Genomic DNA, 12,010 nt, shown 5'->3' with positions numbered 1-12,010 from the left:
ATGACTCCTCCCATTTAGACTTGTCAACGCACTCCCATGTGGAAGTGATGATCGGTTATTGCACATAAATGGAATGTAACGGAAGAGCAGCCAAAACTGAAAAATTCAAACTCTGTCAAGGATAAATGAGAATGACTAATTGAATCCTTCCTTCCTATTATTTATCTAGTCAGCCCATTAAGTACAGTGAAAAGAGCAGCTGTCATTCAACTGAAGGTAACTGAATTTCTGTCATTAGTCTATGATGATAATATAAACCAAAATGTGGAATTGTGATTTCCTGAAGAAGAAAGACTTTGCTTTCTTCAAAAAGAGTAATCTGAATCTTCACCACTTATAAAAATTCATATTTACACATCCTCAATGTCGTTCCAAAACCGTATGATTGTCTTTCTTCTTTGTAACACAAAAGAAGATATCTAGAGAAGTGTCTGTTTTTTTTTTTTTTGCCATACAATGGAATATTCTTCAAAATATAAATGGTGACAGATTTTTCATTTTTGGATGAACTCTCTTTAAATTTCAGTCTGTTCTTCACACAAAGCTGTTGACTTGGAATATAGTGCATGAATCATTTGGATCACTTTTATGATGCTTTTTGTCATGTTTTGGAGCTTTACAACCCCTAGTGTCACCATTCACTTAGATTGTATGGACAAGAGCAGTGTGAACATTCTGCTGAACATGTCCTTTTGTGGTCTCCAGCAGAAAGAAAGGTTTGGAATGACATGAGAGTGATAAATGATGACAGAATTTTAATTTATATGTGAAATCCCAAAAATAAGCATAACGAGTTCCTTGACCTTTTTTCACAATTAATTCATAAATGATTCCCCGATGTAGAATATAACCAATCCTACTTCCTCCCTCCCTATATGGCAACCTTCAGCTTTGGCAAGAATGGAACGAAAATGAATGGAAAAAAGAGGAAAAAATACCAAAAACAAAACTATTACGGCTCAACAGGCTCTGGAGCTACTGGCTTCTGTTTCTGTAGTAGCATTAATACTTCCACCAAAACAAAATAGCAGTCACTTCTTAACAGCAACTAGGTCAGAGCTGCTATTTGTTATACTGACGCATATGAGCTCTAAAAGGCCAAGCCTCAAACACAAAGCCCCTAGAGGTTTGGAAAATAATGTCTCACTGAACTTTCTCCAATTAAGGAATGTGGTTCACTGCAGTTTACAACAAGTAAAAAAAATCTTTGTGGATAAACAGAGTGGCTAACTACTCACACAGAGACCAATAAGGCCAACTTAGCTGCTGTGAGGTGGGAGGTCTATGATGGCCAGTAACCACACTTGTATTATTGTTCCATCTTTCATATTTTCATCTTTTAGCAGTCACCAGGGCAAGATTATTTCATTTCTCAGAATAACCATTATGTCTGACTAACACAGGAATCTTTCCTGTCTTTTTCCATCTCATTCTTGGCTATTCCCTATACCCTCAAAGGGGAGGTTGATGTCTAATATCATTAAAGAGTGAATTGTCACCAACATTTCCTGCACTTTTAGCACCTTCCACATGTGAAACAATAGTTATTTCATATTCTCTGTGTAGCACTAAAACTTAGAAGTCTTTGTTTAACAATCACTGAACACGTTTCAAAGTTTAAAAGCAGGCAACAATCATTTCCATGATTCCATGATGATGTCAAAACCTGCATGGAATTCGTGTAAATAAACCATTTTCCACAACAGCAAAACAAACTCTTTCTTCTTTCAGATAAATGAACCACCAGGGATCATATCATTCACTCTGAAAGGACAAAGGCTTTTTGTCATTTAGCTCTTTTGATGCACCAAAATATTACGATCACATCATGAAGGAACCTTTTTGTAAAATAAAATGATAAAATATTTATATTTAAAAAGGCCCATTTATACAGTGTGAGAAAGAAACTATAAGCACAATATTATAAAATGTCTTGTTAAATTAAAAATTTGCAGTCATTGGCATTTATATTGTATTTGTACCATAATCAAATTAAATGATGGAAATGTTCTCAAAAATATTTACTTTGTATTATTAAACTTACAGGTTTGGAACAACACGAGCGTGAGTAATTAATGACAGAATTTTCATTTTTGAGTGAACTATCCCTTTATGTGCTCTTTTAACAACACAGTCAATGGGGATCGCGGGGTTAGACTTGGACAGGCTGGTTTATGTTGCGCAAGTTTTCAGTTAGATTGTGCCAGATTGTTCTGTTTTTGCAAAGGGAGCTGCCAAGTTTGCATGTTTTCATCAGAGATTTGGCGAGTCTGACTGGTAAGGGGTGGAAAGGTAAGAGGTTTCTGTGTGCGCAATGTGTCAAACTGAAGTCTCCAAATGAGTAAATCTAAGTTGTTTTTTTGGTCACACCTACTAACCGTATCCTGCCCATTTCCATCAGCAGTTTCACTGGTTACCACATAACTGCAATGGCAGTTATGTGGTAACCAGTCTGTAAAGTCGGTAGTCAGCAGACAGATAATATTTCCTCATATGAAATGCTTTTTCTTTGCCTTACAGTTCTAGTTATGTAACAGAAATGGGAGTTTTCATGCCCAAGACCTCTGACCAAGCTAATATGTCTAGAAATGTAGTCTACAGCAGTAAAATAAGCATGCATATTTTAAATGTTTCTTGCACTGGTAAGAGAATGTTACACATAAGTGCATTTGCAGTAGACTGTAAAAGTAGGCTTTATGTCTGGAGGAATTTCTATATTTGACACTAAACTCTTTACAAAATATTTTCAGTTGCATGATTAGAAAAACTACATCCCTCGATGAAAATGAAAACCCATATTTTCCATCTGCAATGTAACCAGAAGAGACTCAGCATCTGGTTCGACTGCCTTTGAACTCTTTAAAAAGCCTTACAATGAGATATAGACAGATACACACGTCAGCTCTTTTCACACAAATCCTGGAAATATGCCTGTTTAACCTTTCACCAGCTTTTCCTGCAGAATACAGCCATTTGAAACACTGGGAAGCTTCTTTAGATAGGTTTCTATGGAACAACCAACCAGTTAGGTTAAGCCCAAGAGTGCTAAGGACTATTTGCTACTAACACTTGGCTTATATTAGACTGCTCATACCAATACTAGCAAAAGTCAACATGCTGACTAAATAAATAAGAACTTTTATATTTGAATAAAATATTCATTTAATATTATTAATATTAATATTAATATTAGGACACCAAAGTCACACTTAATGTCTGAATGTCACTACATTAGACACCATTAAATGCAATCTGAAAAAAGCATTGAATAGGAAACCAAGTGGCATCATTTTCTCAGAACTTCTCTGAGCTATTTTTGGTCCCAAGTGTTATATTTGTAGTTAACCACAAAGTGTCCAAAACAGGTCTTCATTTTGAACATTATATCTACACTGCGTTCCAAATTATTATGCAAGAGACAAATCAGTAAGATTTCTGTACAATAAACATTCAGATTTTAGTTTTTCTAAGAAAATGTTTGTTCGTTTATTTATCCATGTCTTTTTAGATAACTGGTATCAATCTCAGAGAAAATAATTTGCCAGATCTATGGAAACCCTACTTAGAGGTTGTTCCACATTATTAAGGGGAGACACTACAGGCAAAAACACTTTTTTTTCAGGCACCTGTCAATTTTGAGATTTTGCACTTTTTGGCTTTTCATAAAGTGTTTTTTCAGACTGGTGGAAAGAAAACATTCAAAATACACTTTTAAGTGTATATTTTATAGCACTTTATCTATTTGCGTCTATAGATTTCAATTACAGTAAATATCTTTAAAGGCCGTTTTCTCAAAATTAGTTTTTTCTTCTGCTCTGAGTCAGAAATCTCCACTTCAGCAGAACTTACATACACCAAACTTTACAGTTTTATTCCTATCTATATTCTGAAGGTTTTTACAGAGGGATTTGTTGATATATAATTTGCCTGATTTTATACATTTTATTCCTAAAAAAATTGTGAAAATAATTTTTTTTCTGGCTGTTGATAGTATTTTCTGATTTATGGAGTGATAAAAAGAGATATCCAAAATGTCCTCTGTAAAAGCCTTTGAATTTAATATGTCCAAAAAATTAAACAAGAATTTTGAACTTGACGTCATCCAATATTCAGATTTTTGTTTTAGAAATGTATGCAAATTAGCGCATATTTAATTAGATAACAGCTCATTTGCATATTTAAAATGAGCTGTTTTAAATATGCAAATTTTAGAAAACTTGTAATACAAAAAATGTTTGCAATTTTTAATGTAATCAATCAGCTGGGGTAGTATGGTGATATCTATAAGTTAATTTTTTTACCCTATTCACCTGGGGTGTCTCGCCTTAAGCAAGTCATAGTTCTCATGCAATATGGGGAGGAAGAAAGATCTTTCTGAAGATGAAAACCATGAAATGGTGCAATGTTGTGCAAAAGGCATGAAAACAACTAATATTGTGTGAAACTGAATGGAGATTATCGAATTATCATAAGATTTGTGTGTGATTTAGAGCACAGCAGAACTCGGTCAGATAAAGGCTTATTGAGGAAAGTTCCTGTCAAAAAATGTATTGTATTAAAAGGGCAGCTATAAAAAAAGCAAACAGGTATTTAAAGCTGCTGGTGCCTCTGGAGTCTCAAGAAGCTCTCCATGCTGGCTGGCAGTTGTGTGTAAAGATGCATTTCAGCCACTCCAAACCAAACCTCACAAAGAGAAACATTAACAGTGGGTTTAGAAATGCATGAAGACTCATTTTTAAATAGTTTCATTCACTGACTAATGCCGTAATACAATGGATGGTCTAAATGGATGGATTTCTGGATGGTTGGTGAATGGCCACCACGTTCCAACAAGACTGCGACGTCAGCAAGGAGCTGGTGGGTGATGATTTGGGCTGGAATACTGGGAAGTGAGATGGAGGGTATTAAAATGACTTTTGCAAGATATATGGAGTTTATAACTGGCCAACTGGTATAAAAAGGAGGATAGTGCATAGTACAACACACTATTGTACAATGCACTATGCACTATCCCATGCTGCAAAAAAACTCCACAGCAATAAAACTGTTTGAAAATGTATTTCTACACCCACTGTAAATGTTTCTCTTTGTTAGGTTTGGTTAGTGGTGGCTGAAATGCATCTTTACGCACAACTGCCAGCCTGCATGGAGAGATTCTTGAGACTCCAGAGACACCAGCAGCTTCAAATACCTGTTTGCTGCTCAACACTGGCTTTTTTTATAGCTGCCCTTAATACAATACATTTTTTTTTATAGGAACTTTCATTAATAAACCTTTATTTTGCTATGCTCTAAATCACACACAAATCTTATGATAATTCGATAATCTCCATTCAGTTTCACACAATATTAGTTGTTTTCATGCCATTTGCACATCATTGCACCATTTCATGCTTTTCATCTTCAGAAAGATCTTTCTTCCTCCCCATATTGCATGAGAACTGTGACTTGCTTAATAATGTGGAACAACCTCAAAGTAGGGTTTCCATAGATCTGGCAAATTATTTTGTCTGAGAATGATACCAGTTATCTAAAAAGACATGGATAAATAAACAAACAAACATTTTCTTAGAAAAACTAAAATCTGAATGTTTATTGTACTGAAATCTTACTGATATGTCAATTGCATAATAATTTGAAACGCAGTGTATTGTTTTGTAATATGAAACCTAACATGCCACTGTGATGGAAATATTTTATGTCAACATGAAATGTACAGAAAATGCAGATTAAGGATGCTTAGGTCAAAGACCAGTCATATGATTAGCTTAGATCATTACAAACCAATCACCAGAACAAATCACAGTGAAGAAGACATTGATTTTTACTCAACTGTAAGACTTAAATGTGCATGTATCTTTCTATTCATTGAGACTCACTCTGTTGTTGTGACGAGTGACCTCCCGGCCGTAAATAAAACTTAATTTCTACAAAGAGCAACTTGGAAGTCGTGTCAGGTATATGCTGCGCAGCTGAGGAATAGAAGTACTAAAGATTCTACGCTCAAAAGACCACAGCAGAGACAGTGATAGTGTTGGAAGACTATAGAGTCGCCCTCGGGGTGAGGCTGTAATACTCTGAGTTAGTATTAATGATCCTGTGTCAGACCAGCGTACACCTGAGAAGGACGGTGAGAGTGTATAGATGCTAAAGACCTGTGTGCTCATGTGTGATTGAGGTAGTGATAGTAGCTTCTTGACGGGACGCCATCACCTTACTTTGGGAAGGGAATTACCTCGAAGTATTGGAAATGTATTAGAAGTATTCGAGAAGGGAATTACCTCGAGATACTGTAGTATTATGTTGTATTATATTCGAGACGGGAATTACCTCGAAGGTACTGTGGTACTGTAGTATTGTATTGTATTATATTCGGGATGGGAATTACCTCGAAGGTACTGTAGTACTGTATTGGTACTGAGTATTATATATATTATATTGACAACTGGAGGTTGTTTGAATTGTCAGTGGTGAAGTCAGATTTGTATTGAGAATTTCCACGACACCACACTGTTTGATATTTAGTATTATAAAGCAAAGACTTTTTTTTTTTAGTGTGGTAAAGTATCCAAATATCCAAAAGTTTGCATCATTGCATGAATGGGACTCGTAAAGTCTGAACAATGTACTCTGCCTTTGGGATTCAGTAGCTGCTCCTCAGTGGGTGAGTCTGAATTAGGATATGGTTTATGGAACAACAGGGCACTTTCTGTTTCCAATCACAGTAACTTCAAAGCTGTACTCTGAGATATCAAAGCAAAAACTCGTCAGATTGGAAAAAGCTTCTTTCCTGCTTCCACCCTTCAGGGATTCATTTTGCAGCTTTTAAAAACATTCCTGACTACAATGACATCTGAAGCAAAATAATGGCGAATCTTTTACTGAGTTTATCCCAACATCCCTATCCCCGCTCAAAAAAAAAAAAAAGCCTAAGCTTGCCTCCGAGCCTGAACAGTTGACAAAACAGTGCCCAAAACCCCTCTAAAACCAGCCAGCAGACCAGCCTGTTCAGGCTAGGAGACAAGCAAGCCATCTTTAGGATGGTTTAAGTTTTTTTTTTTTTTTTTTTTTTCAGTAGAAATACTTGGTAATCATGTTTTCAAAAGGCCTCTCTTATTCACCTGTATTTGAGATGATTGACATGGTTGCTGCCTAGAAGATCTTGGATGGTTTTTTTGGTCTCATCCAGCAGGCTCTTCACTGCAGAATCTCCGATGGCCAGTGCAACAATGCGTCCTGTGGGCAGAGACTTCAGCAGCTGACTCAGCCTCTTACTGTCGTTACGAGAATCGTGGGTGTCGAAGCGCTCATTAATCAGCACCTCCGCCGTGTCCTGATCAACCACCCGTAGGTTAATTCCACGGCTGAAGTTCTTCTGGAAGGCATGGTCACCGGTAGCCAAACCTGAAGCGGGTACAGTGCGAGTGAGGAAGGTCCAAGACAGCCTCTCTGACCCGTGGAGTTCCAGAGTTCCTCCACCACTCACACCCAAAAACTTGCGGCCCATCCCAGGAACTTCAGTCACGGAGGTCTCGTCCGATCGGCCGACCAGGGTGATGGTGGCCAGGGAGAGATAGCGGCATTTTGGAGCCCCAATATGGAGGGCACCGCCATCTTCAATCAAAATATGGCGTGTTCTTAATGTAATGTTTTTGGAGCCTTTTTTATCATCCGCAAAGACAACCAAACCTATAATTTAATAAATCAAATCAGACTTAAAACCCTAATAAAAGTACTATAATTCACTTTCATTCAGAAACGTATAAAATATACAAGCCAAAGTGTTAATTTGTTATATTTAGGGTACTACACAGTGGACAAATGATCTTACCTCCAGCCTGGATAGTGATAGAGTACAGAGTGGCTGATGAATCTAGGCGATAATGCTCACCACTGCGTACAACCACCACCTTTTTGTGATCATGGCCTGGGTTCCAGGATCGCAGCGCAGGGTTGTGATGAGGGCAATTCTCTACAAAAAGACGTAGGAAGACATTTCAGAATCTGAGGACAAAATGACTGCCTAGAGTTTTGATACTGATAAAGAGGATCAACAATAAAAAAAAATGTTCTACTGTCCCAGACCAGCAGATAAGAATTTAACTTGTCCCACCACAAAAGAGTGATCAATTTTTATTTTTAGCAATGTATTTTTAGATTTACTGAAAATAATACTTTTCAAGCAACCACACATCAGCACACACATACACTACCATTCAAAAGTTTGTATCATAATGTCCTCATAAATATTAAGAAGCACATTTTTTTTTTAAAGGTGCCCTAGATTCAAAAATTTAATTTACATTGGCATAGTTAAATAAAAAGAGTTCAGTACATGGAAAAGACATACAGTGAGTCTCAAACCCCATTGTTTCCTCCTTCTTATATAAATCTCATTTGTTTAAACGACCTCCGAAGAACAGGCGAATCTCAACATAACACCGACTGTTACGTAACAGTCGGGGTGTACGCCCCAATATTTGCATAATGCCAGCCCATGTTCCCAACATTATGAAAGGGATTACACAAGGGCAGCCAGTTAACGTCTGGAGCTGCACACAGCCGAATCATCAGACTAGGTAAGCAAGAACAACAGCGAAAAATGGCAGATGGAGCGATAATAACTGACATAATCCATGATAGCATGATATTTTTACTGATATTTGTAAATTGTCTTTCTAAATGTTTCGTTAGCATGCTGCTAATGTACTGTTAAATGTGGTTAAAGTTACCATAGTTTCTTACTGTATTCACGGAGACAAGAGCCGTCGCTATTTTCATTTTTTAAACACTTGCAGTCTGTATAATGCATAAACACAACTTCATTCTTTATAAATCTCTCCAACAGTGTAGCATTAGCCGCAAGCCACGGAGGACAGCCTCAAATTCACTCAGAATAAAACTTTAACATCCAAATAAATACTTTGCTCACATAATTCGAAGCATGCATACAGCATGCATGACGAACATCTTGTAAAGATCAATTTGAGGGTTATATTAGCTGTTTGAACTTTGTAAATGCGCTGTAATATAGTCGACAGCTCATGTGACAGGGAGCACATGATTTAAGGGGGCGGCCGCCGAGTGTAAATCAGTGCATTGTTAATGATGCCCCAAAATAGGCAGTTAAAAAAAATTAATTAAAAAAAATCTATGGGGTATTTTGAGCTGAAACTTCACAGACACATTCAGGAGACACCTTAGACTTATATTACATCTTATGAAAAAGCATTCTTGGGCACCTTTAACTCTGAAAATAATAAGAAATGTTACTTGAGCACCAAATTAGTATATCAGAATGATTTCTGAAGGATCATGTGACACTGAAGACTGGAGTAATGGTGCTGAAAATTCAGATTTGCCATTACAGAAATGAATGACTTTTAAAATATTCTACAATATTATTGTTATTACTGTATCTGCAAACAAATTAGGCCTTGGTGAGCATGAGAGACTTACAAATACTTTACTGTATTTTACTTTTTTTACAAAAAAATGTACTGGCCACAAACTTTTGAAGGTTAATGAATTAAAGGGAGAGTTCACCCAAAAATGAAAATTCTGTCATCATTTACTCACCCTCAAGTTGTTCCAAATCTGCTTAACACAAAAGAAGATATTTTGAAGAATTATTTTGAAGCAGTTGATGGGCCCCATTGACTTCCATAGTATGGAAAAAAATTAAGGGTGCTCCGATCAGGATTTTTGGAGATGATCACTGATCGCCGATCACAGGAAGCAGTATCTGCCGATTTGTTTATCGATACCGATATATTTGAAGTCTTCTTTTAATCATGTAGAATTATTTATAGGGATGCTCCAATCAGGATTTTTCAGGGGCTGAATTTCATTTCAATTTCATTTCTATGGGGGGGAATCCCCCCCATAGGTGACTCTTGTGGGGAGATTTTTTAATTTGAGGGAGGGAAGGGGGGCATATTTTAGACATTTTTCAAAAAAAAAAAAAAAAAAAATATATATATATATATATATATATATAATTATCTCACCTAAATGTTTACAATGGGGCAATTGTTGCGCAATAGCTTACCAACAGCACAAGCCTGATTTGAATCTCGGATTTGAATTCACAAAAAAGAACAGTAAGTCAGTGAAATAAAATAAATAAAATAAGAACAAATACACATTTTACATACAGTAGCACAAATAAATAAAATAGAATAAAGATACAAATAAAATAAACAGTGTTTTAAGTTTTTTCTAACAGTAGTATTAAAGAAATACTAAAGAAATTTAATAAGGAATCAAATAAAATAATACTGGATGGTCTTTCCTGAATAAATTAAATACAGATCAAACCTTTTTAAGGTTACAAAAGTTAGTCATTCAAGTGAGTGAGTGTCTTTAATGTTAATCAAACAAGACAGCAGCAGGATTATTAGGCTGCTGTCACTTTAAGAGCTGCATGGATGGATCCAATATACTGTTACACAACTTTCTCAACTGTTCACTTAAGACAAAACCGACTGTGTTTACATGCATACATAATTTTGTACATATGTTTGTGTGTATTTGACTATTTAAGTGCAATTTGGTGCTCGCAAACTGTTTGTGAGGCGGCCTAATTTCTGTGCGCTTTGAGTGTGCATGAACGCACCCTCTCTAGGAGAGCGTGAGAGTGCGGAGTCCTTTAAACACTAGCAGGATTTAAAAAGAAATGCAAATTATAAACTTTAGTGACAATGTGACAATTCCTGTGTCAACTGTGCAGCTCGCTTATAGTGCAGACGTGATGTGAAGCCATTTGCGCATTTTGAGAGGGAAAGAGAGAGAGAGTGCTCAGTGATTTACTCATGCTGTTTGTGAAATTACATCTCACAGTAAGTTTTCAAATTACTTTGTAAGTTATTTAATAAAGAAATATGATTTGTTTCTCACCGTCAGCATAATAATTATTTTTCCCGTGCCGTACGGAGATTGAGGCGGCGCCACTGCGCGTCATGCCAAACCTCTCGCAGCAGGCAAGCGTTTTTATGTGTTGTCAGCATGAGATCTGTTTATGAGATCGGCCTTTATAGAGACCGCTGATCAAACTTCCCAAAGCGATTATCGGCCAATAGCGATCGGTAGCCAATCAATCTGAGCACCCCTAGAAAAAATACTATGGAACTCAATGGGGCCCATCAACTGTTTGGTTACTGACATTCTTCAAAATATCTTCTTTTGTTTTCAGCAGAGGAAAGAAATTCATACAGGTTTGGAACAACTTGAGGGTGAGTAAATGATGACAGAATTTTCACTTTTGGGTGAACTATCACTTTAAGCACACACACACACAAGATGATCGTGTCTTACTATCCAAAGCATCTTCAGAGGTAAGACTGAGGACGAGTATGAGAATCAGTAGGAAAACGCAGAAGAAGATGCCAACACAAATATAAGTGTTCTTCCTCTGCTGGTTCTGGGAACGTTCCCTTTGACTCTCATCTACTGTCAGATTGAAAACTGAAGGCCGTGCAGGGGGCGGGGCCGGGGGCTTCAGTGGGGGCGGTGGAGGAGCCTTGGCTGGGGGTGGAGAACGAACTGGAACAATCCTGCCTGGAACATATCCTGATGACCGCTGAGCATTTCCGTTGGCAGGAGCCACAAAAATGGGGTGACTGCTGGGGCCATCATTAACCTGCATGGTATAACTGTCTGCCACGTCCTACAAAAAAAAAAGAAAAAACATAGATACGTTACCGTTCAAAAGTTTGGGGTCGGTAAGACTTTTGTATGTTTTTGAAAGGAGTCTCTTATGCTCACCAAGAAATATTATTACAATTTAAACTGTTCTAAATGTTTTGCCTGATGTTTGTTTAAATATATTATAAAATGTAATTTATTCCTGTGATTGCAAAGCTGAATTTTCAGCAGCCGTTACACCAGTCTTCTGTGTCACATGATCCTTCAGAAATAAACATTTCTTCTTATTATTATTAATGTTAGTCCTTATTATTATTAATTAATCATTGCTATATTTTTGTGGAAACCGTGATACCTTTTTCAG

General features: G+C 36.8%; 1 protein-coding gene across 1 annotated transcript in view; it reads right to left on the bottom strand.

Moving 5' to 3' along the window:
- cemip2 (cell migration inducing hyaluronidase 2) overlaps positions 1–12,010 on the bottom strand; it is a 34,274-nt gene that overhangs the window by 19,552 nt on the left and 2,712 nt on the right. The window contains exons 2-4 of the mRNA XM_048187565.1: positions 11,317–11,668; positions 7,832–7,972; positions 7,122–7,689 (exon numbers count right to left, since the gene is read on the bottom strand). Coding sequence (XP_048043522.1) covers positions 7,122–7,689; positions 7,832–7,972; positions 11,317–11,647 — 1,040 coding nt within the window. The 5' untranslated portion in view covers positions 11,648–11,668. The remainder of the gene's footprint in view (positions 1–7,121; positions 7,690–7,831; positions 7,973–11,316; positions 11,669–12,010) is intronic.

Source organism: Megalobrama amblycephala, linkage group LG4, assembly GCF_018812025.1.
Source record: "Megalobrama amblycephala isolate DHTTF-2021 linkage group LG4, ASM1881202v1, whole genome shotgun sequence".
NCBI lineage: Eukaryota > Metazoa > Chordata > Actinopteri > Cypriniformes > Xenocyprididae > Megalobrama > Megalobrama amblycephala.
The sequence above is the reverse complement of the archived record's forward strand: the minus strand, read 5'-3'. Positions and strand labels throughout refer to the sequence as shown.